This window comes from Ostrea edulis, chromosome 3 (genome assembly GCF_947568905.1).
Source record: "Ostrea edulis chromosome 3, xbOstEdul1.1, whole genome shotgun sequence".
Lineage (NCBI taxonomy): Eukaryota > Metazoa > Mollusca > Bivalvia > Ostreida > Ostreidae > Ostrea > Ostrea edulis.
In genome coordinates, this window is record NC_079166.1 from 75195763 (window position 1) to 75223324 (window position 27562).

Genomic DNA, 27562 nt, shown 5'->3' on the forward strand with positions numbered 1-27562 from the left:
TCAGATCACAAAAAATCTTTATTAAAAAGTCACATCTAAACTTGATAATAATCAGGTGAATCCTACAAGTTTTCTGACATCAGTCATTGTGTCTTCAGCTATCACTGATGCAACTTCCTGTCCTTGGCTTAAAACGCTTTGAAGATGTGACTTGTCACTTAGTAACCAAACAATCCTTTCCCTGATTGGCTGAATTTCAGTGATCACAATGTCTGCTAGAAGCTTTTTATATTCTGCAGTTGACAAAGAGGCATATGTTTCACATATGTCATCTGGAGTTTCCCCTGTGCAAGCTGCATGAATATCAATAAGATTGGTCACGCCTGGACGATTTTCCTTGTCATAAGAGATTTGTGAAGTGAAGTCCGTGACTGCCGTTTTGATTTTAGATGCTATGACATCATTAGAGTCTGTTAAGTCAATCCGTCCCTTGGAACTTTTATCCGATTTACTCATCTTGTTCTCAGGAAATTTGAGGCTCTTAATCCTGGCAGTATTTCCTACAAAATAGTGAAGTGTTGAAATGATTTAACAAAAATCACCCAACATACACAACTGACTCAATGTTTATGTATTGATCAATGTTCTATTGAAACATGTAGATTTTTAATGACATTTAGGGTTTTCTACATTTGTGACTGAATTTTGATCAAAAAGATGGTCAATACACTGTTAATCCCTCTTTCTATACTTTTGTATCTGATTTTCAGACTTTCTTTTCAAATAATTACTTCTAACACATGACTAGCAAGGCACATGCATATCTAACCTGCATGTTCAAGTCAATGGCATTACACAGGGATGGTAAAACAACATCTATCAAAGCACAATTAAGGTAGCTCCACCCTCGTGTGACTAATCAATAGTAATAGTTGAAAGTGGAAAAATGTATTAAAGTCCAATCAATATACATTAATTTAACCAATAATCAAAGGAAATTGGTATGTTGCCACTTTTTTTTAAGATGTCAAGACATACAAAAACAGAAGTATAGGTCAACATAAGAAAATCAAACATTTTCGTAAAACAGAATAATAAAAATACAGTAGATAAAAACTTGATAAAATGACAAACTTTTAATGTTAACAGTTTGGAAAAACTGCTGATTTATGAAATATATATTATGGAAATCATCGCATAATATAGACATACAGTAGAGGAAATACCAGCATAGGAGTTATTGCCCTTGAAAACATTTTTTTTTTTTACAGTAAATGATTAAGGTAGACCTATACTCGGCCTTAAATGGACTCAATCATGAAAAAATTGCCTTTATAAAATAGATAATATTCCAGTAATGGATAAACATTGAAAAATATATATGTCAACATGCTAATTTCATTGTTATTGCTTCTCAAAAGTAAGTACCCTATCGACATAGAATTAGCATTAATGAAAATGTATTCCTCCTTCTTATTTTTCTTAATAATTATTATTTTTCCAAAACAAATGGGCTGTAATAAGCAACATAGACTATATACCCATTATTTAATGATATGTAATCATTTATTTTAATAAATTTGAATAACTATTTTCATAATGTACACTTTGTGAGCCCAATATTGGTCTTTCCCCCCAATTTTTATGGACTAAACCTTGAATAAATTGTTTTTAATTTACAGATTATCATCTCAGAAAAAGGATTTGCGTAAGAAAATCATATGTTGACGTATCATTTTAAAAGCTATAAGCTCTATAACAAGTACACCCCCCCCCCCCCAAATCTTGAATTAAACATTATCATATTTTCATACGACATGTAAAATTTAAGTATATTCACAACATTGGATAATGATTTTAACTATGTTAAACTATAAGTATTATAGATACATGTGGTTTACAATTAGATTTTACATTTTATCTGAAAACAAATCATTCTAGAAGAGGGTATTCACAATGTGAATGTAAAACGAAAGTAACAAACTGAATTTTGATAGGTTTGCTATTATGATTAATGCATGTGTGTAATGTGTGTTATATCTTTCATCATGGAATCATTTGCATGTACATAAATTGGATATACGTACATGTACACCACTTACGCCAATCTTTGTAGATGCAATCTCAATAAATAACTACAGTTGTAATCGTGTTATATAGATGCCGCCCCAATAATTTTGAAAAAAAGGAGAGGGGATGAGGAAACAAGAGGCCCATGGGCCACATCGCTCACCTGAGTCACCTTGGTCCATATCAGAAGATTTTCCATATCTATTTGCATGTAAAACCGTAGTCCCTATTATGGCCCAAACCTTCCCCTGGAGGCCATGGTTTTTGCAAACTAGAATCTACACTATGTCAGAAAGCTTTCATGTAAATGTGCACTTCTTTGGCCTAATGGTTCTTGAGAAGAAGATTTTTAAAGATTTTCCCTATATATTTGTATGTAAAACTTTGATCCCCTATTGTGGCCCCATCCTACCCCAGGGGGGCATGATTTTAACAAACCTGAATCTGCACTATATCAGAAAGCTTTCATATAAATCTCAGCTTTTCTGGCTCAGTGGTTCTGGGAAGAAGATTTTTAAAGATTTTTCCTATATATTTGTATGTAAAACTTTGACCCCCTATTGTGGCCCCATCCCACCCCCAGGGGCCATGATCTTAACAATTTATAATCTGCACTATATCAGGAAGCTTTCATATAAACCTCAGCTTTTCTGGCTCAGTGGTTCTTGAGAAGAAGATTTTAAAAGATTTTTCCTATAAATTTGTATGTAAAACTTTGATGACCCCCTTGAGGTCCCATCCAATCCCCGGGGTCCATGATTTTAACAAACTTGAATCTGAACTATATCAAAACAAAAAAAAACCAAAAAAAAAAAACAAACAACAAAAAAAAAAACTCTGACCCCCTATTGTGGCCCCATCCGACCCCCGGGGGCCGTGATTTTAACAATTTAGAATCTGCATTATATAAGGAAGCCTTCATATAAATCTCAGCTTTTCTGGATCAGTGGTTCTTGAGAAGAAGATTTTTAAAGATTTTCCCTATATATTTGTATGTAAAACTTTGATCCCCTATTGTGGCCCCATCCGACGCCCGGGGGCCATGATTTTAACAATTTAGAATCTGTACTATATCAGGAAGCTTTCCTATAAACCTCAGCTTTTCTGGCTTAGTGGTTCTTGAGATGAAGATTTTTAAAGATTTTTCCTATATATTTGTATGTAAAACTTTGATCCCCTATTGTGGCCCCATCCGACGCCCGGGGGCCATGATTTTAACAATTTAGAATCTGTACTATATCAGGAAGCTTTCCTATAAACCTCAGCTTTTCTGGCTTAGTGGTTCTTGAGATGAAGATTTTTAAAGATTTTTCCTATATATTTGTATGTAAAACTTTGACCCCCTATTGTGGCCCCATCCGACCCCCGGGGGCCGTGATTTTAACAATTTAGAATCTGCATTATATCAGGAAGCTTTCATATAAATCATAGCTTTTCTGGATCAGTGGTTCTTGAGAAGAAGATTTTTAAAGATTTTCCCTAAATATTTGTATGTAAAACTTTGACCCCCTATTGTGGCTCCATCCGACCCCCGGGGGCCATGATTTTAACAATTTAGAATCTGCATTATATAAGGAAGCTTTCATATAAATCTCAGCTTTTCTGGATCAGTGGTTCTTGAGAAGAAGATTTTTAAAGATTTTCCCTATATATTTGTATGTAAAACTTTGATCCCCTATTGTGGCCCCATCCGACCCCCGGGTGCCATGATTTTAACAATTTAGAATCTGCATTATATAAGGAAGCTTTCATATAAATCTCAGCTTTTCTGGATCAGTGGTTCTTGAGAAGAAGATTTTCCCTATATATTTGTATGTAAAACTTTGATCCCTTATTGTGGCCCCATCTGACCCCCGGGGGCCATGATTTTAACAATTTAGAATCTGCATTATATAAGGAAGCTTTCATATAAATTTTATCTTTTCTGGCCCAGTGGTTCTTGAGAAGAAGATTTTTTAATGACCCTACCCTATTTTTACCTTTTCTTGATTATCTCCCCTTGGAAGGTGGCCTGGCCCTTTATTTTAACAATTTAGAATTCCCTTTACCTAAGGATGTTTTGTGCCAACTTTGGTTGAAATTGGCCCAGTGGTTGTTGAGAAGAAGTTGAAAATGTGAAAAGTTTACAGACAGACGGACAGACGGACGGACGTCGGAATACGGGTGATCAGAAAAGCTCACTTGAGATTTCAGCTCAGGTGAGCTAAAAATGATAGACAGTCGGTGAAATAAAACAAATTATTTGCAGCCGTTCTTTGAAGCTTGCGTCAATATCTGCAACATTGGAGCAGCGAACACAACTACGATATCTGTGGTCACTGGAGCAGCGAAGTGTGAACTTTTATTTTTACACAAGATTACCATGTATTTGTTCATGATAATTTGGATTCAACAGCTGCATAGTTTTGAATTAGCAATTATTACGCTTGAGAATTTTTTACTCATATGGAGACGTCACCATTGCCAGTGAAGGGCTGCAAAACTTAGGCCTATGCTCGACGCCGACGGTCTTTGAGTAGGGATTTTTAGCGTGCCACACCTGCTGTGACACGGGACCTCTGTTTTTGTTGTCTCATCCGAAGGACCGTCCCATTTAGTCGCCTCTTGCGACAAGCATAGGGTACTGAGGACCTGCTTAAACCCGGATCCTCACAAAAGATATAATCGCGTAATTCCATATGTTGGACATGGATCATTGTAAAACTTTTACATACATGAATAGTCAATGTATCTCACGGACGCCCTCATCCGCTAAAATGTTGTCTGTTCTCTAACCGATTTTTATCTAAAGCTTGAATCATCTTTAGCCCCCTCCCCCTTTTTAAATACAAAATTTGACCGCCGCTGATAAGAACACCTTGGAAGGAATCAATATCGGACAATCATATTGCCATGTAAAAATCAAACTGATATCTTTAAAATAACACATTTCGGAAAACGGATACGTGGTTCTGCATTTACATTTGATTGTGACGTAGGCTTTGTATAGGTCTACTTTAATATAAACAAGAGGTACTGTGAGCAATGCTCACTAAGAATACCCCCCGCTTACCCCAATCTCCCAAAGGGTGTTGGTAATAGGTATAAACTACCTCTTTTCTGAGTGTAAAAAACAAATGGCATGACAAACCGAACCATATTGGTACTTCGATGTCCAGTGCACGTGACCTTTGACCTTTTGACCCCAAAATCGATAGGAAACATCTTCATCCCATGGGTAGTCCATATGTATGATATGGTGACTGTAGGTGGAAAGGATAATGCTTTAGAGCCCGGAAACCATATTGCTACTTCGATGTCCAGTGTGCTTGACCTTTGACCTTTTGACTCCAAAATCGATAGGAAACATCTTCATCCCATGGGTAGTCCATATGTATGATATGGTGACCGTAGGTGGAAAGGATAATGCTTTAGAGCCCGGAAACCATATTGCTACTTCGATGTCCAGTGTGCTTGACCTTTGACCTTTTGACCCCAAAATCGATAGGGAACATCTTCATCCCATGGGTAGTCCATATATATGATATGGTGACGGTAGGTGGAAAGGATAATGCTTTAGAGCCCGGAAACCATTGCGTCTACAGACGGACGGACGGACAGCCCGATTCCAGTATACCCCCCCACAACTTGTTGCGGGGGGTATAATAAATATACTGATATATGGAAAATATAAACTTTTTCACAACCAATTAGTTTTCATCCAGTGAATTAAATCCCTCTGAAAGATATATTTCTACCATGCAAAAATTTTAATTTAATTAATTTTTTTTTTACAAAAACCTACAACGTATGACATCACACGAGGATCGATCTACCTTAAGGTTATTGGAGCAACAAAAATTGTGCATAATTATCCCGACTGTTCATGATCGGGAGGCTCTTGGTAAAAATTGTACTAATTTCTAATATCAATATATTCTATGGAATCAAAAGGTCTGGGTCAGAAACAAGTTCTACATAAATGTACGAGTTCTTTCCACGCACTAATTAGCACGTTAACTGGACACAGATGCACAGTGTATGCCTGGTATAGCCTTATTCAGACAGGTGGGGGGATTATAGTGTTTCTCGACTAAGGAAACCAACCAAAGTCATCCTAGCATGTCCAATCCGCAATGCCAGGCAACACAAGCAAAATACATGAGTTTTGAACATCAATAGAAATCATTTAGTAGGATAACAGATGATAATTGTATTATTACAAAGTAAAATCGTGTTGTACATCTAAAATAGAAATCGTGTATGAAAGAAAACTTTCTGAAGTTAACCTTCGAGTGCCTGCAAAGTATTGAAATACATGTACAGTAATTTGAAACAATCCTGCTTGCAGATGAAATATCAAATATGTGTAAACACTTGCCTAATAACATTTTGGGGACTCGAAAAACTTTTCCGAATTTATTATTGAACGATATGGCTAGATCCTCACACAGATCGAGGTGCTGCCTTTGGTCCTCACCAATGGGAATTAAGGTTGACCTACAAATACATCCAAAAATGCTTTTCAAAGGGAGATAATTAGGCACGATCAACTTTGATGCCAATTTGTATACATGTATAATACAATATCATAAATTGTTGTGTTTGCACAAAACATTTTACTGATGATGATAAATGTTTTCTATAAAGATACAAAATTCAATTCTGAACAATTTAATTAGTTGTATTTATATGTTAATTTTAAATTCAGCTACTCAAAAATGTTTCCCATATTGGAAGGTAGATAGTGACGATAGACAAATGTATATGTATTCACACTGCAGATGTTCATAATTAAAAATCTTACTTGTACAAGAGAATATCAGCTGCCTGAAGAATTGGATAAGTAAACAAACCTACATTGGGGCTCTTTATGTTAGACTTCTCCTGAAATCACAACAACGAATCATCAGATTATAAAAAAACCATTCCAAAAAATAAACCTTTCTCACGATTAATCATTACATTAAAATCACTCAAAATTAGATAAACACATGAAATTAGACATTAAATTACATGTACAATCACACAAAATTAGACAAACATGCGGAATTAGACATTACATTACAATCACACGGAATTAAATAAACACATGGAATTAGACAAACACACGAAATTAGACAAACACACAGAATTAGACAAACACAGAGAATTAGACAAACACACAGAATTAGATAAACACACGGAATTAAACAAACACATGGAATTAGACACACACATGGAATTAGACAAACACATGAAATTAGACAAACACACAGAATTAGACAAACACATGGAATTAGACAAACACATGGAATTAGACAAACACACAGAATTAGACAAACACACGGAATTAGACAAGCACACAGAATTAGACAAACACATGGAATTAGACAAACACACAGAATTAGACAAACACACGGAATTAGACAAACACACAGAATTAGACAAACACACAGAATTAGACAAACACGCCAAATTAGACAAGCACACAGAATTAGACAAACACGCAGAATTAGACAAACACATGGAATTAGACAAACACACGGAATTAGACAAACACATGGAATTAGACAAACACGCCAAATTAGACAAACACATGGAATTAGACATTGCATTACAATCACATGGAATTTGACAAACATGCGGAATTAGACAAACACATGGAATTAGACAAACACACAGAATTAGACAAACACATAGAATTAGACAAGCACATGGAATTAGACAAACACATGGAATTAGACAAACACATGGAATTAGACAAACACACAGAATTAGACAATCACACAGAATTAGACAAACACATGGAATTAGACAAATACATGGAATTAGACAAGCACACAGAATTCGACAAACACACAGAATTAGACAAACACACAGAATTAGACAAACACACAGAATTAGACAAACACAGAGAATTAGATATACATTATAATGTCATGGAATTAGACATCACATTACAATAATACAGGGCATGTTCATATAAATGATAGTCACACTATCACAAATATACACAGCTTAAATGAACAACATATCAACCGTTACAATTAAATTAGGCAGTTTATCAAAAACATCAACTGGTGCAACGAAACCTTGGGGTCTCTTCTCTTCCACTGTTACACTGCTCTACAACACATACGTACATCAGAGAAAACAGAAAATGAAAAGTTGTGAAGATCCAGAGTTATCATCTATGGATTCCCCACTTATATAACGATGAATTTGATTGGCTGACCTGCCATTGTGGTAGATGCTGTAGTCTGGCACTGGTTGTGATACAACTTAAAATCCAGCAAAGTTCTGTGTGCTGTTGGACCTGAAAATGGATAAAAAAAACCTGAATTTCACATCTTGTCTTAATATTCTGTAATTTGAAAGAGAATGGATGCAAGTCTTGTATTGATTTAAAAATGCAAATATTTTGCATTTATCCTTACTGTGTCAGAGATGGCACATGCCATCTTCGCTAGCCAAGGGTTTTTGGTCCACTCCCCTTCCATGGGGAGCGGAGTGGACCGAAAACCCTTGGCTAGCAAAGATGGGCACATGCATGTATTATTACTGGTGCATATATATATATCAATACAAGGCTTTTAAAACCTTGAATCTGAACTGTCATTAGAATCAGCAACCATGGAACTTATCAATATACACTACTGAAAATAATTGCTTTTCGTTCGTAAAGAGTCAGTCAAACTGTCGATAGTTAAAAGATGTGTGAAAAATTTATCAAAGCATAACTCAGTGAGAGGCATGACTAGTAAAATATAACCTTGTTACATAACCTTGTGTCTATGTGTTTGAGACTCTGTTTTAAGTGATTATTCTTGTATATAATTGTATGTATCAAGTGGAAGACCCAGGGGAAGAATAGTGCGTGCACTAATCAGGTCACCTTCTTGAAATAAAGTATTATTATTTCATAACTTAGTGAGAATCACGACTACTAAAATAAGATTAGTCGCTTTTATCTTTATATTGCTGAAATATGTCCGAAAATTCTTCATCGACTGTCCACTTGGGAATTTCCAATGTTTTTGCCTTTGATATCTCTACAAACTTTATTGATAGCCATTTCCTCGTGAATGTGTTTTAGCTGTAAACAAGGCACATATGATTCTTGATAAATATAGTATGTCTACCTTAACAACTGGCAGTTTAGACAAAAATGAAAGTAGAATGTAGATGTAAGGTATAAACTTCATTTTTGAAATATAACAGGGTATGAACTGCAACGGTTCACACTGGGTCTACCTTTCTCATAAGTTTGAGATTTTTTGAGAAATCCAAGTTTGCACACTTTTCATGAAGCGCTAACACACTTCATAAAGTATGCCGGCCTGAAGTGTTGCGGTTTATACCCTCACATATTTTCAAACATGAAATTTATTTCTCAAATGTAATATTCGTTTTGTGTCAATTTCTAATCTTTTTTTATATTGCTATTCTAATCAATACAGGACAATTAAGGAAGCTTAAACTTCACCTGTGACTGTAAAAATAGAACGGACTTCTCTGGGTCTATTCCACAGGCCAGCAAACAGGCTACCATCTTATAAATGTTCTCCCTTTAAAAAAAAACCAAACACAGCCGATAAAAAATGTTGAATAGAAATATACATGAAATACAATTTCACACAACCATGTACATGTACTTATTAATCACTGTAATATCATACACGCTTCTTCTGTTTGTAAATTAGTCCCAGCTAGGTTCAGAGTTCCCCATGTAAGATTTACAAAACGTGAGTTCAAATATTTAAATTGCAAATTAAATTCGGTAACTAACAAGAACTTGAGAGTTGATATTTAATTCATCATTATAACTTACATGTAACTCGGAAAAAAATCTTGTCTCAGATTTAGCTTCTAGCATCATAATAGTTACTTACATTTCCAGTCACATTTTAAAATCATTATCAGCATATGGCAAATGTTAATATTACGACAGTTTATAAACAATCAAAGGTCGTGAGTGATTACGAGAAATAAGACAGTTGCAGTGATGATATTTATGCTTCTTCTAAGCAAATCTAATTTCACCCACCGTCCATGAAAACTATGACTATATGGGAGAGGAGATAATATTATCAATGAACAATTACTGCAATGTTTTCAGTTTAAATATTCAAATAAACAGTGTGTTTTTCATTGCTACACTTGATGCAAGAGTTGTAACACAGTTACATATATATTAAAAGTTTTTGATGATAGAAACTGAGAGTAGTTTATAGAAATTGCGAATTGAGGTTTTTGGTTCTGGCAATCAACTGTGAATTTTCTATCTAGGCCCTGATCGATTGATTGTATATTGTTTTACGTCCCTCTCGAGAATATTTCACTCATATGGAGACGTCACCACTGCCGGTGAAGGGCTGCAAAATTTAGGCCTATGCCTGGCGCTTACAGCCTTTGAGCAGGGAGGGATCTTTGTCGTGCCACACCTGCTGTGACACCAGACCTCGGTTTTTGCAGTCTCATTTGAAGGACCGCCCCCATTTAGTCGCCTCTTACGACAAGCAAGGGGTACCGAGGACCTATTCCAACTTGGATCCCCAAGGGAATCTAGGCCCTGTAATTCATCACTCCCGAGAATTGATTCATAAAAAGAGACATGTATGCAAAATTAAAGTGGCCACAATGGATGTGTTCTCTTTTTTAAATTGAGGTGCAATGAGGTCTACGATACAGTCGTTATTAGGACTGTTACTGCATGCAAAGAAAACAATTCCTTGCTGTTGGTTTTCTGTAACTGCCTATTGAATTGCCACTGGAAAACATTACAATGCTCAATGTCCCTACATAACAACTACATGGTAAACATAAATTGAGCAAGCCAACATTCATGAATAGATTAGGACTTCCTTTGTTCTAGAATATGTGTTTAATCCTATTTCATTTAAAATCTAATGAAATATGTTCAAATAAAACATTTGCAAGCTGAAGAATAATATTGCAAAAATAATATTGCAATCTTTACTCATTGAGTTGTAGTTGCTAAACTGTATATTGATCGAGATATCAGACTTTCTAAAATTACTAAAGACAATGACAGTCACATACAAAACGTTTTAGGTTTAGTGTAATATTTCCAAGTCATTTGTTTTCATTCATGTTTTAATATTGATATTTCACAAAAATATTACACAGATACAGTACTGCAGACATAGGTAACACACAAACTGAGCCGGAATTTGTAAGTTTTTATCATGGATATAATTACGGTAACATCTTAGCAGCATTATTAAATTTGACATTCGGTAGATATAGACTATTGATACATTTCAAAAAGAACTAGAACTACCTTCTTTAGGCCTAGACTCATTGTTTCTTTGGCAAGTGTTTGACCTATTACCAGAACTGTAGATATTTTGGAAGATACCTTTTAAAAGAGCTAGACCCTGTGTCACCTTAAGTGTTTGCATGATAAAGAACCTGGAGCTCACTGCTAAATGACAGAGTTCTTAAAACATGCCAGTCCATCTTTGGTCCCCAGTAATTTTTTCCCAAGTGATATGAGCAAACTATAGAACCTGATAAACAAATTGTCTCATTGTCTGCTAGATTTTCCTCCACTTTCTTTCACTTAGAAATGGACCAGAGATCCTAGCATAGGTCAAAGATTGTGGTGATGTCTCTAAAAGTGTTTGATTCGAAAATGGACTATGACCACAAACAACAAACCAGAAAGTCAAAGAACAAGATGTGTCTTTGAAACACTACAACCAATAGTGTATAGCCATGTTCAATTGTGTCAAATTTGACCTTGATCTTACTCAATGATCCTTGACCTTTTTTTGTCATTAGGACAAATAAATTTGACATTGACCTTTCCATTTAGCAAATATGCAGTATCTACCTTGTATATTTCAAAAGTCATGATCAAGGTTTAAAGTTTTAGACAGACAAAGAGAAAGACAGAGCTATAAGGCAGAACTGAAACAAAATATGTGAATTCTGAATATCACAGGATTAGTATGCCGGTATTTCTATTTAGACTGTGAACCTGAACTCCTTCGGATCCTGTCTGACTGTGATTGCGTGGAGGTCGACAACACTATACATAACATCGTGATAATCTTCCTGGAGTTTCCTCCACAACTTAATGGCCCCAAGGTAGTTACCCAGGTGGGGGATGCCCGTTGGCTGTATGCCAGAGAACACTCGCATTTCTTCATCCTGTACAATCTACAAAAAATAAATATTTTGACAGGGATTTAAGGTAAGGTCTGCAACAACAGGGAGATAACTCTTGACATACCTCAGTGCACTTTGCGCTTTCTGACGTCATAATGAAAAATGCGCAATGTCATAGTTGTATCGAGGAAAAATGTCATAATATATACTTGCTATCTACTACCGCTGTCAAGTGTCAAGCGGCGTATGTGTAAATCTCTAAGACAAAATAATTATTTTTTTCAAATGATCATTTATAAGTTATTTTCTTTGATATTATAAAAGTCTACAATTTTTTTATACATACATATATGTAGTATGCGCTACGGTTAATTTCCATTAAAATTATGTTGTGACCTTGAAATTGCCTCTAATGGGCATCAGCATTTGAAATACATGGAGAAAGTTGTTTGTAAACAACGGCATGGCTCTAGTAAAAGATGATGATCGGTACCGGTTGCTGATATTTTGTGTGAAACCATGAGATGTTCACATGTAATCTCTGCGAATCTTGCTAGGGAAAGTAGGATTTATTTTGATGCTGTTATTAATCGATCATTGTTTGTGAATAGTATCCTCAAAGACAAGATTCGACAATAACAAAGATAGGAATTTTTATGACATTCACAAGCATTTTTAAAAAAAATAAACCTGTCAATGTTTTACCTCTCTAGTTGCATGCACTTTATATTTCAATGCTATGAAATCTACTTGGGCCGACAGAGCGATTTATCGCATGAACTTTGAAATGTAGAAAACGTGACTGATATGATCACGTAAGAAATAAAAAGGTGTCTTCTCTAGTATATTTCAAAATATTCTAATTTTGTCTGAGGAACATCTGTATAAAGGGATAGATCTTGTTGACATATTTATTAGTGTCATTTTTACTAATTTTACATTACCCCCCCCCCCCCCCTCCCTTCCCCCCCCCCCCTTCTAGGTCCCCCACTGACCGGGCTTTATATTGTCATGAAGGTTACAGTTGTATGTTCAACTATGTAAACAAACATCAATGTAAACAAACATCAAGTAATGGAACAAGAAGAGGGAATTTAAAATTTCAAAGATGTAGTAGTATATAAGACAGGTTTGGACTAATGAAACACGGAATTTATGAGGAAGCGGGACCGTGGAAAACCCGCCGGAATATTGAAGATATTATATTGAATTTAGAAGAAGAAAAAACATCTTAATTTCTAATAAATGTGATACTACAATACTTGACATATAAATATAAATATCATTTTTGGGCTGGAATTGTATTTTGTTCATGAAAATGGTCAAAGCACTCTTCAAAAGTTGTACAATTATAAAACAAAGTGAATATTCACATAAATGAAATAATTCTTTTCAATCTGTTACCATGGAAACAAAGCCCGGTGCCGTGGGTAGTAATTTTATATGCTTTCTTAAAGGACACATCTCGTGTTTTCAAAGTATACAGAATTATATGCATTTTGTCTCCCTTATGCTTATAGAAATTAATTGTAATAGTTTGTTCACTGAAGTATTGCGATAATTAGCCACAATATGGATTTAAATCTAAGCCCCGATTTCAAAATGCCTAGTTAATTAGATAGGTAGTCACGTGGCGATGCAAGTTGTTTCGGCCTTTTTACAGTTCGGCCCTAGGTTCGTTCGGCCTCAAGTTTTTTCGGCCTCTTGTCGTTTCGGCCTCAGATACCTAGTCGTTTCGGCCCAAGTTTCGTAAGCGACAAAATACCGACAATGTGATGTTGTTTTTTTGTTAATATAGATGTGTAATGAATTTATGCTATTGTTGTTTGTTGAATGGAAGCTGTTCGAGTGTAAGCTTTTGAGACTTTAATGAAGAGGAAATTTTGTATGATGAGGAAATAATTGGAGGTAGGCCTAGTGTTAGAAAAGATTATGAAATATATGCAAAATTGTTCAAATTTTCTTTTCCATGATGCTTAGCAAATTGTGATACCATGATGATTGTGAATAGCTTTTGAAATCATCAAGGCAAACTTTTTAACATCGAAATATAATGATTTCTTAACTTTGTGCCGTAAAATTTCAATTTAGCATTTGACATGTGATTTCACCGCAAAACCTATAGATATTAAAAATCACTTTGAAATCATGTGAAGAAACTACAAACAACTGTGTATTTTTTGTTAGTATATTTATAAAAATTAGCTACAATTTAAGTGATACTACACTAAGCTTATTCAAAAAGGCATTTTTTCAATGAAATATATTTAGTGAAAAAATAAACAATTATGACTCATGGCCAGGTACTGTTCCTGTAAACTGATGTGTTATTTGCGTAGTTAGTGTATGTTAGGTTCAGTTAGTAATTTTACGGGTGAATACAATGTTGATAATAAAATCTACAGTACAGACCACGAGTATTCCCCAACACACGGTGTAAAATGTCCGTGAACACGATGTATGTGTATTTCGAATACACAAGAAGACTGCCTTGTCTAAAAAGTTAGTCCCTGATACCCACCGTGAGATCAGTGGCGAATTTAAGGGGGGCAGCCGGCGTCCCACCCCCCATAAATTTTCAAATTTAAGGTAAATCGTGGTATCTTGTTTAGAAAAAATGTAATAAACGATTAAAAAAGCAATAATTTCTTTCTTTCCCAGCCGGGAATATCTATCAGACATTCATATTATGAATTATTTTTTACCATAAATGTAACGTGTTCAACTTTGTATACAAATAAAGAAGTCGATCAACAGAAACACGAGTGATTAATTCTAAAATCTTATTTACAAGTTTTGATGAATATTAATGAGTCAAGTATCATGGAAAATTATTTAACCATACTAAACTGACACAGAGAACTAAAAACTTGATTGTAATGTGCACGAGGTCCGCGTGCTTGAATGCTTGAAATTCGGTCACGGCCTCCCGGGAAGCTGATTCACACTTTTACGCATGGAAATATGTTACAAAATTGTTGTACATGTACATTGTATGTCCAATTCTTCGGTTTTGTAAATTAATGATTGACCACACAATTAGCTGTGCGTCAATTTTCAATTTAAGGACATAGGATACCCAACAACATTTGCTGTAGAATTTTGTAATACTATTTATAAGGGTTTAAAATATTCAATGATAACCGATGTGATTGATCTTGATCTCTCTCTCTCTCTCTCTCTCCTTTCTAGCCGACCAAACTTATGAAGTGTGAGGACGTCCTCACAATGTGTAGAAGATAATACACACATATATTATTATTATTGAGAAAAGAAGACATTCAGTCAAGTCGCAGATCAGGCAGTCGGTAAACGTTTCTTCATACAAATGTCTTGAACCTCAACTTGTCATTACGCACATGATGGATCCACAGTTTACATAGTCTTTATGACTTGGTTGAGTCGCGAATTTCGGGGGGAAAAAAACTTTTTTCACATCCCCCCCTTCGCATTAGTGCAGTAATTAACTGTTTGCTAGGAATGCATCAACCTATTTATTCCTAAGATCTACCACATGCACATCTTTGATGATCTCACAGGTGCTTGGGTTCAGGACCCCCCCCCCCCCCCCCCCCCTCGAATAAGCTACATGAGTTGATTTAATTAATTTTTGTTGAAAATATTACTAATGCATGTCAACAACGTCTTGCATACCCATAAAGTCCAAAATACATGTAATTCAAAATAAGCCCTTTAGAAAAATACCCTCACTGATTATTATAAGTTCTGTTATAATAACCGGTGAGGGTATTATTTTTTTAAAGGGCTTATTTTGAATTATTTTGGACTTTATGGGTATGCAAGACGATTGTATTGAGAGGGGGGGGGGGGGATTATTGATTGTGTCAAGTCGATGTTTGGAAATAATACTTGACGTTAGGGTATTCTCTTTCGAGAAATGTTGAATATTTGAAGTGAAGTGCATATAACGTTATAGATCTGTCAAGAACGACATTAAAACAAGAAAAAAAATTATCTGCAACAACTTTTTAATTGTTCACCAAAGAAAGCAGACGATATATAGAGCTTCTCTATCTGCTGGACTGTAAAAATCGGATATATGGACCTAATGTATACTGACAATTCAGAAATATTGTGCAAAAATACATGTTGATTAGGCTTAAAAACACAATCTTAATCTCAAACTCCAATGAATATTGTAATCTTTCTATGTTAGGTCGTCGCACTGCACGTCTCTCAAAGCCGGATATATATTTTGAAGGCTTATTTTCATATTTTCACTGCATCAGATGGTACCGGTTTATAATTAATCAGCATCATAATGTGTTTTGACATTTTTGCTTTTAAAATACAAGCTTATGTAATCTGTAAATGGAATATCATTTTCTTTGATGGTGTGGACTTCCTTGTTTACACCATAGACAATTATAACAGTTTACACAACAATTAAACATTTTTGTTTTGCAATCCTTTGTCTTTTTAGACTTTTGTATACAAGAAAGTCCACTTGTAGTGAAAAGGTTATACATGTAGGTGTCCTTTATTTTTAAGAATGGATAAATTTATACTGTCCGTTCTTAAAAATAATGGACAGCAATTGTCAACTTATTGGACAGTGTCAGATAAACCCAATCTACAGGTAGACTGAAAATAAGAAAGACAATACGTGTGTCATGGAGATACAAATTCAATTTTAAATTCCTTACAAGTAAGAATCAAAACAGATATCGGAAAAATCACTGAAACACTTAAAACGATATTTTCTCTGAGTAGAATTCTCTGCTTCAACTCGTAAGATTCACATTTTTTTAAATTCCATTGGCCATTATGATGTCGCATCAAAACTTAAATTTGAAAGACATATTTCCATACTGTATTTGAATTTCGCTGGATTCAGAGGCACAATCCAAAACTTCTTCACAACGCTTTGGGGGGGGGGGGGTGTTTTCTTTATTAGCATATCATAATTCTGAATTATTATTTTCGCTTTCATGAATAATTTCATTTCACGAGATGGGCACATTGGGTTCTTTTGGCTGGCGTTAATTATTTCCTCATCCAAATATTCGAAATCACAATGCTTTTCAGATCAAAATTTGGCTCCCAGTGGCAACCTTTTACGTTGTTAAAATGTCGATAGCTTCTGACCCCCTGCCTCGGTAATATTCGAACCCAAGCTACGCCTATGGCTCCAATAAGTGAACAAAAGAAACAGACTTCTACGCAAGACTGGTTATATTGTCAGATTATTAAAAAAATAACTTTATTCATAATTATCATTGTCAATGGGTTTACCTGAGCCTGTCCATTCTTAGAACAAAAGATGTAATGTTTTAAGTAGGATATAAACCTCAAACTTTCCATTTTGCGAGAGAAAGAACTGATCTCGGCCCTACGGGCCTCACCCAGTTCTTTCTCTCACAGAATGGACAGTTTTTGGCTTATATATATCCTATACAGAAATATCAATTTTGATATAGTAAGTAAGATGAGAAAAAAGACTTAATGTATTGGTATTACAAAGGTATTTAAAAGTTAGGCCGAAACGACTAGGGCCGAAACGACATTAGGCCGAAACGACTATGGCCGAAACGACATTAGGCCGAAACTACTAACGGCCGAAAAAACTTGGGGCCGAACTGAAAAAAGGCCGAAACGACCAGAAATCTCACGTGGTACAGTGACGTCATATGCGACCTTCGTCGATCAACTTGTTGTAATAGTAGTGTTAGATATTTTTTAAAACTCGGGTTTTAGGGGCCTAATTTATTTACCATGGATAACATTTATTTCGATGTTGACAAATTTCCCGAGTCTTATATCTTTTAGCCACCAGTGCTTACAAATAGCGACCCAAATGTAGCGAGGAAAGCGAGTATGAAATCTGCATAAATTTGCGAGTAAATAATGTTTACATGGGATCACTGTCTAAACACTATTTGGTAATGCCATTTCTGTAAACAACTGTAATTAGCGTTGTTGCTTTTCTAAAATAAACAGAGCAATTATTATTAAATTTATTTTTGGAGAAGTTAGATAGGCCTAAATTATAATACGATTACGTACATGTAGCATTGACAACTAGGCCTACCGTCACGGGTGCATTTCGGGAAAAAAAATATAATAAAAATTATCAAAGTTATTGTGAAAATCACAATATTTTTAAATTATTTTATTCAAGCTCAATTTTATTAATCATTATTTTTTGTTATCTACACATTGTTACTTAGGAAGTGGGAGCGCGGCGTGCTGTTGTTGTAAACACGTACGCGTTCCTTTAAAAAAAATGAAAGCATTATAATTCAATTCAAAGTTGGGAAATATCATATTTTATTATTTATAATTGAAAGTTCTATTATCTTTTATCTTTAAATTTCTTTTTTAAAACTACCAGTTGGTAGACACTGCTAGCAAAGTTCTGCCTATATGGTGTTACAAGGTTAAGGTCAGTTGGTGCGAGTGTGTATTGAATTTGAGAGCAGAACGGAAAGCATATGCGGTAGGCCTATATGTAACAGTGCGAAGCTTCGATAGAACCATTTTCTCGCAGTTTATATACGTCTTTGTCCAAGAGCTTGTTTGAAAAAGTATAGGGACAAATTCTGCTGGGTTTTTTTTTATGGCAAAGTCGTTGTGCCAACAAAAAATATTCACGTCTTGTCCCTCATACCTTCCTTCGAAAATTGAAAAAAACACAGTCCAAATCATCTCTACTGACAGCAAGTACACCCTTAAACGGCACACAACACCCCAATGCAGTGTTATTTACAAGCCGTTAATGTGATAATTGTTTGTTTGTCAATTAAATCTAATCTGTTTATGAAATGGCTAACAAATGTTTTCAAATCTTCTCGCTCGAGGTCGCATATGACGTCACAGATAATGGCGCGTAAAATATCGAAGAAAATATGCATATCGCAAGATTTGAATTTCATCGCAATCAAACTCGAAAACTACGCAAACTGTTTCTTTTAAAACACATGTAAAGTAGTTTTAGGCATGAAATGAATTAATTTTGCTGAAAAAATTAAAAAGTTTAAAAACACGAGATGTGTCCTTTAAATGTTTATGGTCCAAATATTATGTTTAAAGTGAAATCTTTTTAAATGTTAACTTTGTAAAGCTGCTCAATATGCATTTTTTGTTGCCATGGCAACCAATTTAAATTTTTGGTGTTTTAAAATACAATTTTTCTATCAATTAGTATATAATCTTATAGGTAATACTCTTTTTAAAAATTCTACCAGCTTTTTACCCCATAAGTTTGCCTCATGTAGTTTTTATACCACTAGTATTCCCCTTTGTACAAAGATCCCGAAAATGTAAAACATCACAAAAATAAGCCCATCTGATCAAAAAATCGACACAAGCATTTTTCTTTAAAAAGTCAATTTTTAAAAGATAAATTCCTACAGAAGATACTGATATGCAACATAACTTTGTTTGCTACATGTCTAAATGTCGCAAACCTTACCTTAAGATATACAATGTACTATATAATTTTTTTATGTTTTATGATTATGATTACAATAACAACTAAGTAAACAAGCATGGAACACTTCAATTGATATAAAATTCCTGCATTACAATGCTACTTTCAAAGAAAGGAATCACTACAATCATTCATACAAAAAGTCAATTCTAATCTGTCATTCCAGCACATCCCGAAAGTTCTGTATTGTACCAGGTCTCCTATGTTTGTAAAGTTGCTAAATGTCAATGTTAAATATGACATCATAATGCATTTTTTACATCAATTGTGTTATATTTCCGGCCTTCAATGAATAAGCGGATCAAATGTCTGAAATCGTGTAAGATGCTTTAACAGCTGTCCATACACTAAGTAGAATGTTCAATCGTTTGTGTGATAATGTCCTATGGAGCCAGTTTAACATGGTGAGGACCTGTCCCGAGTCATGAATTATTCTACACTGAGTGCCCAAATATGGCTAATATCATCACAATTTTACTCGCTTCAAATTTTATTTTTATTGCTGACGCGTAACAAAGTAAGCTTGGGTCGTGATGTCAGGTATGCGAATTAACGAGGGTACGGATTATATGGGGGACCGTTTGTACTTCAAAGTAGCAGACGATTTCCGGTAAGGTATCGAATGAAAACAATGTCGAAGAATGAGAGAGAATTGTCAATGGACCTAAAGGAAAGGATTGTAATTCTAAATTCAAAGGGATTTAATGACAACAAAATTAGTGAATCATTGGGAATCCATTGAGGCACTATTGGAAGAGTTTTGAAAAAATTTCGTCAAAAAGAAAGTGTTGAAAACGATCCCCAGAGTGGAAGGCCCCGAGTGATAGATGAGAGGGGTGGTCGGAAACTTTATCGCAATCTGAAAACTAACAGAAGTTGGAAGACAATCTCTTCAAGACCTTACATCAACTTTTAATACGAATGAAGGTACAAATGTGTCCAGGAAAACTGTTCGTCGTAGGTTAAACCAGGAAGGATACAGGACCCGCAAAATTCAGAAAACGCTTACAATCGCTAAAGTCAACAAACAACGCCAAATTTTTTGGTGCCGAGGAAAAGACATTGGAAACCTGAACAGTGGTAGAAAGTTATTTTCTCAGACAAAATACAGGTAGTCATTGGACAAAATGACTGTAAGTTTGTGGAGAAAATCGTCCGAGAAGCGGAAGCTTTACCGTCTGAACCAACGCAAAACGCCCGTGAGAGTAAGTTGTATGTTTTGGGGTTATATTACCTATGATGGTATTGGTGTTCGTGTACCTGTTGATAGAAATCTAAACAGCAAAGTATATTGAATTGCTGGTAATCACTTATGGCCTGTTGTTGTCAAAGTTTTTGGAAATCAGCAATTTATTTTCCAAGACCATAATGCCACCCCCACTCCTCTAGATAGACCAATACTTGGAAACAAGAAAACAGTATTCCAAAATTAAACTGGCCTGCACAGTCCCCGGACCTTAATGTCATTGAAAATGTCTGGTGTTGTATCAAAATCAAATTGTCCCATGAGTTTGATGATATTAAAAACCAGGATGACCTAATGGCTGCAGTGACAAGAATTTGGAATGGCCTCTTTCAAACATATATCCGTCGCTTTCATGCTTCAATATATTCAAGACTACGACAAGTTATTATTCAGAAAGGCTTTGCAACAAAATACTAGAAAAAAAATGGTAAATAGATAATGTTTATTTCATTTAAAGCTGTACGGTCCGAATTACAATATTTTTTTTCCATCTCGTAAAAACGCTATTAAATCATCGCACGTATGTAGTTATGAGACTGTACGACATATCATAAATTATTTCACCTGTTTTAACCCAAATAATTTGATTTTAAATCGATGTTTACAAATAACCGCGTCACTCTGCCATTTCAAGTGACAGTCACGTGACCAGTTCAAACTTTCAGATCATCGGTGGTCTTATCTGTGTAAAGTTGTGTATTTTGTTATAACAGTACCGTACCATAAGTTTAATAGAAATAAAAATATCAAATAACTCTTAGTAATTCGTTGTTTTACGCTCTTTCAGCCTTAAAACTAGACATTTGCATATGAGTTAATACATCATGTTGGGATTCCCCTGACGCGCGTGGGTCTATTTATAGATGTTTATTATGGGATGATTTATATATGTAGCCACTGTATTTGCTTTCTAAATAATATTCGCACTGTTTTCTTTTACATGCAGATGTTTTCAAGCATGTAATTAAGGGAAAGTTAATAACTTTATAAAGTAATTAATCTGCTTTAAAGTAATTATGTACAAAAATAATACATGAACATCGGGTCATACAACTTTAAAGTTGGTTTTTTCCATGCAGCTTTTATTTACATTGTAATGACGTCAGCCATGTTTGTTGCAATACTTTTGGCCACTCAACTGTTAGCACACGTCTAGATAACTTAGGAATTATCCAGTTATGTATATAAATACTAATAATATCAATAATTTTTGCTGTTCGCCCTCAAAAACGGCCAAGCCGTGAGACATACTATATTAAAATTCAAGGGTCTATTATCATTTCGTCTGTTTCATGGTCCATATAGACCCTATCGGGTTTTTAGCTCCTTTAATACTCGTGTCAGAGACTACGTTGCGGCTGACTGAACAGGGTATACAGCGAATGACTGTTGAATTTTACCTCTCTGTGTCGCCGTTTGGATGTCATTTTCTTTGTACCTATGACGTTCAATAGGGTAGTCCTTCTAAATAACGATGCTGTGCCTCTGACTGAAGCGGACAGCATCATGATGTGTTTTACAAGATTTCTACGTTAAGAAAACGCTTTAACTTCGACCCACTGATTCCATTAGATTTCAAAACGTTTAAACGATACAGACATATATTTTAGTTTCACTTTCAACAGTTTTTCCAAACTCTAACATCTGAGGTATCTGTTTTGATTCACTTTACGTAATGTTATTTCTATACAAATTGGATTTGTTCTTCATAATCGATCTGTTACTTTGCTTATGGCAGGATTGTAATGATGGAGAAGATTAAAGAACATTTTTACTACATTGTAACTACAAACACAGCGTCTAAATACGAGATAAATATTGTTGAAAGAACTGCAATCTTATATCAAAAATACAAACTTAATTTATATAAATGCCAAACTTCAAATATTGCTTAATGATATCTCATTGAAAAGCCAAATTTGTCGCTTTAGATTCGCAGAGAATGCCTTGATCATGGCTCGTACAAAGGCATCAGAAATGGAGCAGGATAGTGCTGAAGAGAACACTCCCTCAGGCAAGAACAAGAAGACTCAGCAGAGGAAGAGAAAAAGTCTATCCCAGACACTGGACATGGCAAAGAAAAAGAAAATGAATCAGGTTTTATATATACTTAAATTTTCTTTAGTCTAGACGATTTCTACTTCAAATACTGTATTAGTAGGTATTGTGTGTTATTTTGAAGAGATCTCAAAATTTGGTATATTTCATAATAGTCTCCTAGGCCCCAGGAAAATATCTTTTGAATTTATGCCCATGGATTTTCATTTACATATATACATGTACTATCATTTAAATCGCCAAATTTATAAATTGATGACAGAATTAAATACAAACTTTTATTTACAATGTATCTCTTAAATTCATCTACCAAATAAACTCACAATACCTAGTATGATACAGGCGACTTATGTAGAGGGTAAGATATGTGTAGCTGATGAACATATATATACTGGTACATCTTTTTTGTCTCTCAGTTTATCATTGCCATAGGACTGAAAATTACCATCAGAAATAATTAGAATTGATCCTATATGTTATCTGTAGTTGTTAATCTTTGATGGATGTACAGTTAAGCCATAGGACTACTGTAAAACACATTTTATTTGTGAGAACATTATATTTATGTGTTATTTTGTGAGATTAGCCATTCGTGAAAATTAAGTTATCGTGAATAATCTCTTACACATAGAACAGGGCTCAACATTAACTTTTTTTCCTACTTGTCCATTCGGACAAGAGACAAAGATATTTACTTGTCCGAACTTCAACTTCACTTGTCCGAAAAAATTTCTAAAATGGATCTAATATCGTCAACTTGAAAACTGTATTTAATTTACTTAATATATAATCTATTTTTATACCTGCTTGATTGATTTTTTTAAAATCTTATTCTCTTGATAAAAACAACAAACGCATAAAACAAAATTTTATCTAGACTTCCCATCTTGAATCAATGACTTCATAAGATCCATGGATGCATTCTCTCACCAGAGGGCGCGCTACATTGTGGAGCGTAGCGTAACGCCCTCTGGTGAGAGATTGCCATGGATGATTGAAAGTAGTACGCAATAAGTGAACACCAATCCCGATTGAGTTTGACTCAGCTAGTTTTCATAGCGATCGAACTTCATTTTCCATGTACTTCTGACTCTGAACTACCGATAAACTTTTCACAAAATTGTTTGGAGACTTCTTTACATAAAAAAGCACTTGTCCAATCGGACAAGTGCCCATCAATATTCACTTGTCCGAAATGTTTTTCCACTGGTACCGGACAAGCGGACAAACGTAAATGTTGACCCCTGTAGAAGACATATTAATCAATGAATAATAGCTTGTGAAAGTTATGTCTCGTGAACAAATACATCTTGATGTTTCCACGGTGATGTAAAAATAAGGTCTTGCTAAATGAAAGTGGTCTACAGTATAAAGCAGGAGTACCTATGATAACCTAGTGGCTAAGATGCTCACGTTGCAGAAGTTCTGGGTGGAAAACATGGTGTGGCGCATTAAACATCAGAGATTTTTTAGGGTCTGTAGAGGGCCGAAATTTGGCTCCATTCCCAAAGCTCAAAAGCAGGTGTTTTTCTCAAATGATACCTAAAAATTCCCAAATGATGAATGCTTTGATGAGAATATGCCATGAGGGGCCATCCAACATTAGTGCCACTGTTGCAAAAAATTTGTGACAGTTTTTTCTCTGCCAAAGACCAGAATTTAAAGCTTGTTTAAGCCATCCACATTGATAATAAAATATTAAATGGTTATACTTTTAGCTTGTTTTCTTATTTTTTGCATGAAACAAATTTCCCAATTTTAATCAAATATCGCTATTTTCCCCAACATTGAAAGCCCTGGCCCCTGGATTGAAGGGGTAAAAAATCCCTGAACATACATGTAGGTAGGTTTTTTTTTTTTTTTTTTTTTTTTTTTTTAATATATAATTTTCAATATTGGCAGAGAAACTTCAAGTTTCGGGCTTTTAGATGAAACCTAAAAAATACTTTGTATCAGTAAGCGTCAGCATCATTAAGAGCATTCACTGCTATGGCACTGAGTGTCATAGCTAGGTCTGAATTTATGGCATCTCACTAACAGCTGGTGACAATCTCTAAATCAGTGAAAGGCATAAAACAAATAAAGCAACCCAAGAGTAACTCCTTTTAAGTTTGATGAAAGCTTTCTATTAGTATGTTAGATTTCAGAAATATTTGAATGTACATTGTATGCAACACATCCTAAGAGTGTTTGTGTGAATTTTCTGTGTGATTTTTCAGGAGGAGTCGGACAGTGAGGAATTATCTGAGGACTCTATCACCGAAGGCAAAACTCAGTTTCATAAAGGGACCACCTGGCCGCTGGATGCCACTTTAGAGGTCAGCCATTTTACATCCAAGTTCTGTGATGCTTGATTTAAAACATTTTAGTGACTTTAGCTATTCATTTTACGTATGTGATCTTTCATTTGTTGACTCTTTTTTTTTCATTCTACCATATAGCAGGTTATTCCGCAGATCTAAAATTTGGCGATTTGCTGGTTCAAAGGATATGCTAATAATTTAAACTGGAATAAATTTTCACAGACAGGAAAGAGTTGTCTCTCCTTTACATACTGAAGTCGCAATTGCGTGCATATTTGGCGAGTGAAATTTTGGCGGATAGCTGTCTAACCGCTAAGATAAGCCAAAATTATAACCCCATGGAAAAAAACCGCTATACCATATTTTGTACTCAGTACTAGGTCACCTGGGTCACTTAGATGACCTAGATTATCCGGTTTTTTTATCTGCCTCGTCGTCCATAGTGCATTAACATTTAAACATTTTCATTTTCTCCTCAAATGCTAGCAAATTTGGTATATATATAGTATGGTTTATAATGCAAGGACAATGAAAATTCTGAGTTTTGTGGCCCTTGGCTCCCTGGAGGCTCAGTGGCCTCAGGTAGGTTCAAAACTTGGGGGAGGAAATGGTTTAAAATCGTTGATGATTCTTTGGGACATATAGCAGACGATGATGGACCTGGAGGTGTCTGTCTCAGTTGTGAAATTCAGAATCCATTGTTAACAGTGCTGGAAGGGGGGGGGGGGGGGGGGGGGGGGGCTCATACATTGAAAATTCATAATTGCTCTAAAATCTTCTTCAATCATGGTCATCAGAAATCATACAAAGTGCATAGTGGAAGACATTTAGTTATTACGAAGGTCTCTTGACTATAAAGACAGTGATAAAAATGTTACAAGTATTTATCTAGACAGTAACGACTATTCCTTATGATCACTTGGGATTCTGCTTTTTAGAGTAGGTTGGTGTATCTGAGTTTTTTGGGGTATTTTTTTTGGTCTGAAATTGAATGCTTTGTACTGATTTTAAAGACTTAAGACTGTATATTCAAGTTGTTTTTGGATCATGTCTTGAACACTGAGACCTAGGACCATTAGAATTGTTCACATGATGTATCTTGGGGATGGGTGGGTGGGTGTTGTTATGACCCAAAAATAGGTCATTGTGTCCTCATTTAGTAATTTTATGGCTGTGCATAGCCTGATTGTTTTCAGCATATTTTGCACTCTGTAAGCTAGGCCTAGCTCCATCAAACCTGGTCTGCTGATGGATTTTGAAGTATGCAAACATACATAGCTATACATATAAATACATTATGTACATGTGGTTCCAGACAAGTATATCATGTACCTTAGTGGTGTACTTTTAAATTATTTATTTCAAGTTGGGTTTTTTTTTTTTGTGTATGTTGGGTTTATTTGGCAGCTATGTATAGAACCATGGTCTTTTGATACATTGAACAGATTCTGGTAAACTATGAAGGAGTAAAGGAAGTTCGCACAGTCAAACCACAGTTCTTTCCCCTTGTGTATCACCTGACTCGTGGAGAACCAGAAAAGATTGCCAAAGCCATTTCATTTGTAGCATCTGTTGACGATCTCCTGAAGAAAAGGTACAGGTCTGCATTGTTTACAAAAGAACCCTATACCATATACTCAAACCAGTAAATGAAATAGCTCCTCCCCAACATGAGACAATTTTGACTTTCACCAACTTGTATTTTGGGGAGTAGGCACACAAAGGAAGGATTTTATAGATAAGAGATAATGAAATGGATTTTCTGTTTATCAGGCAGTTTGTTATTAGGAATATTTTAGCAGATTTTCTCTGAAAAGTATTTTGATATGGTAATGCTATATTTTTCTTATGTCACAATTTCATTTAACATTGATATTACAAATGTATATATATCATTTACATGAATAGGAATTTTAATGCTTTCATTTTTGGTGATTTTTTTTTCATCCACCAAGAAAAGACAATTCCTGTCAGTGTGCACCAAAATTACCTAATATTAAGCATATCAGTGCAGTTATCAACTTTTCAGTGGACCCTTGAATATGTTTATGTGCAATCAAGTGGATCCTGTATTGACAAAATTGACTTTGTATTGTACGAGTATATATGTTTATCTTATGTTGTGTAATTTGTCATTGCACGTGTATACTCAGTTCCCTGTTTATGGAGGATGAAATTAAGTCGTGTTTAATACTCTAACAATATTTGTGGTTATAGCCCTGCACAAAAGATAAATGATGGCTATGTCAACTTTGTGCTGTGCAGAGTATCTGCATCGTGCTGTTAATGATAGATTTTATCATTACCATATGCAGGGTAATTTTTGCCTCCTTGTTTTTGTCTTTCACTACACTTGTAGATGGTTTCGCCTCATTTTTAATTTACCCAGACACA

The 27562-nt window shown here is 35.0% G+C and overlaps 2 protein-coding genes across 5 annotated transcripts in view; one reads left to right on the forward strand and one right to left on the reverse strand.

Moving 5' to 3' along the window:
* On the reverse strand, positions 1 to 22363 carry LOC125677554 (tryptophan--tRNA ligase, mitochondrial-like). Its single transcript, XM_048915664.2, has 7 exons — positions 22208 to 22363; positions 11978 to 12159; positions 9458 to 9539; positions 8207 to 8287; positions 6797 to 6876; positions 6371 to 6489; positions 1 to 500 (listed from the first exon to the last, which is right to left on the reverse strand). The coding sequence occupies exons 1-7, from the start codon at positions 22313 to 22315 to the stop codon at positions 52 to 54; spliced, it is 1101 nt and encodes a 366-aa protein (XP_048771621.2). The 5' UTR covers positions 22316 to 22363; the 3' UTR covers positions 1 to 51.
* LOC125677550 (daf-12-interacting protein 1-like) overlaps positions 22357 to 27562 on the forward strand; it is a 21567-nt gene continuing 16361 nt past the window's right edge. For 2 of the 4 annotated variants that reach the window (XR_008801252.1, XM_048915658.2), the window contains exons 1-4: positions 22357 to 22456; positions 22739 to 22904; positions 25085 to 25183; positions 26614 to 26768. Coding sequence is in view for 3 of the 4 variants with exons in the window: in XM_048915658.2 (XP_048771615.2) it covers positions 22761 to 22904; positions 25085 to 25183; positions 26614 to 26768 (398 nt within the window). In the remaining variant the exon portion in view is untranslated. Of the gene's footprint in view, positions 22589 to 22738; positions 22905 to 25084; positions 25184 to 26613; positions 26769 to 27562 lie in introns of all 4 variants that reach the window. The other 2 variants (XM_048915660.2, XM_048915659.2) reach the window with 2 other exon arrangements.

Excerpts from the sequence above, each read along its gene's own strand:
- LOC125677554 (XM_048915664.2), bottom strand. The coding sequence starts at position 22,315 with ATGATGCTGTCCGCTTCAGTCAGAGGCACAGCATCGTTATTTAGAAGG. Across the intron at positions 9,540-11,977 it reads CAGGATCCGAAGGAGTTCAG|GGAGAACATTTATAAGATGG; the intron begins GTTCACAGTCTA and ends TTTTTTTTAAAG. Across the intron at positions 501-6,370 it reads AGTCCCCAAAATGTTATTAG|GAAATACTGCCAGGATTAAG; the intron begins GCAAGTGTTTAC and ends ACTATTTTGTAG.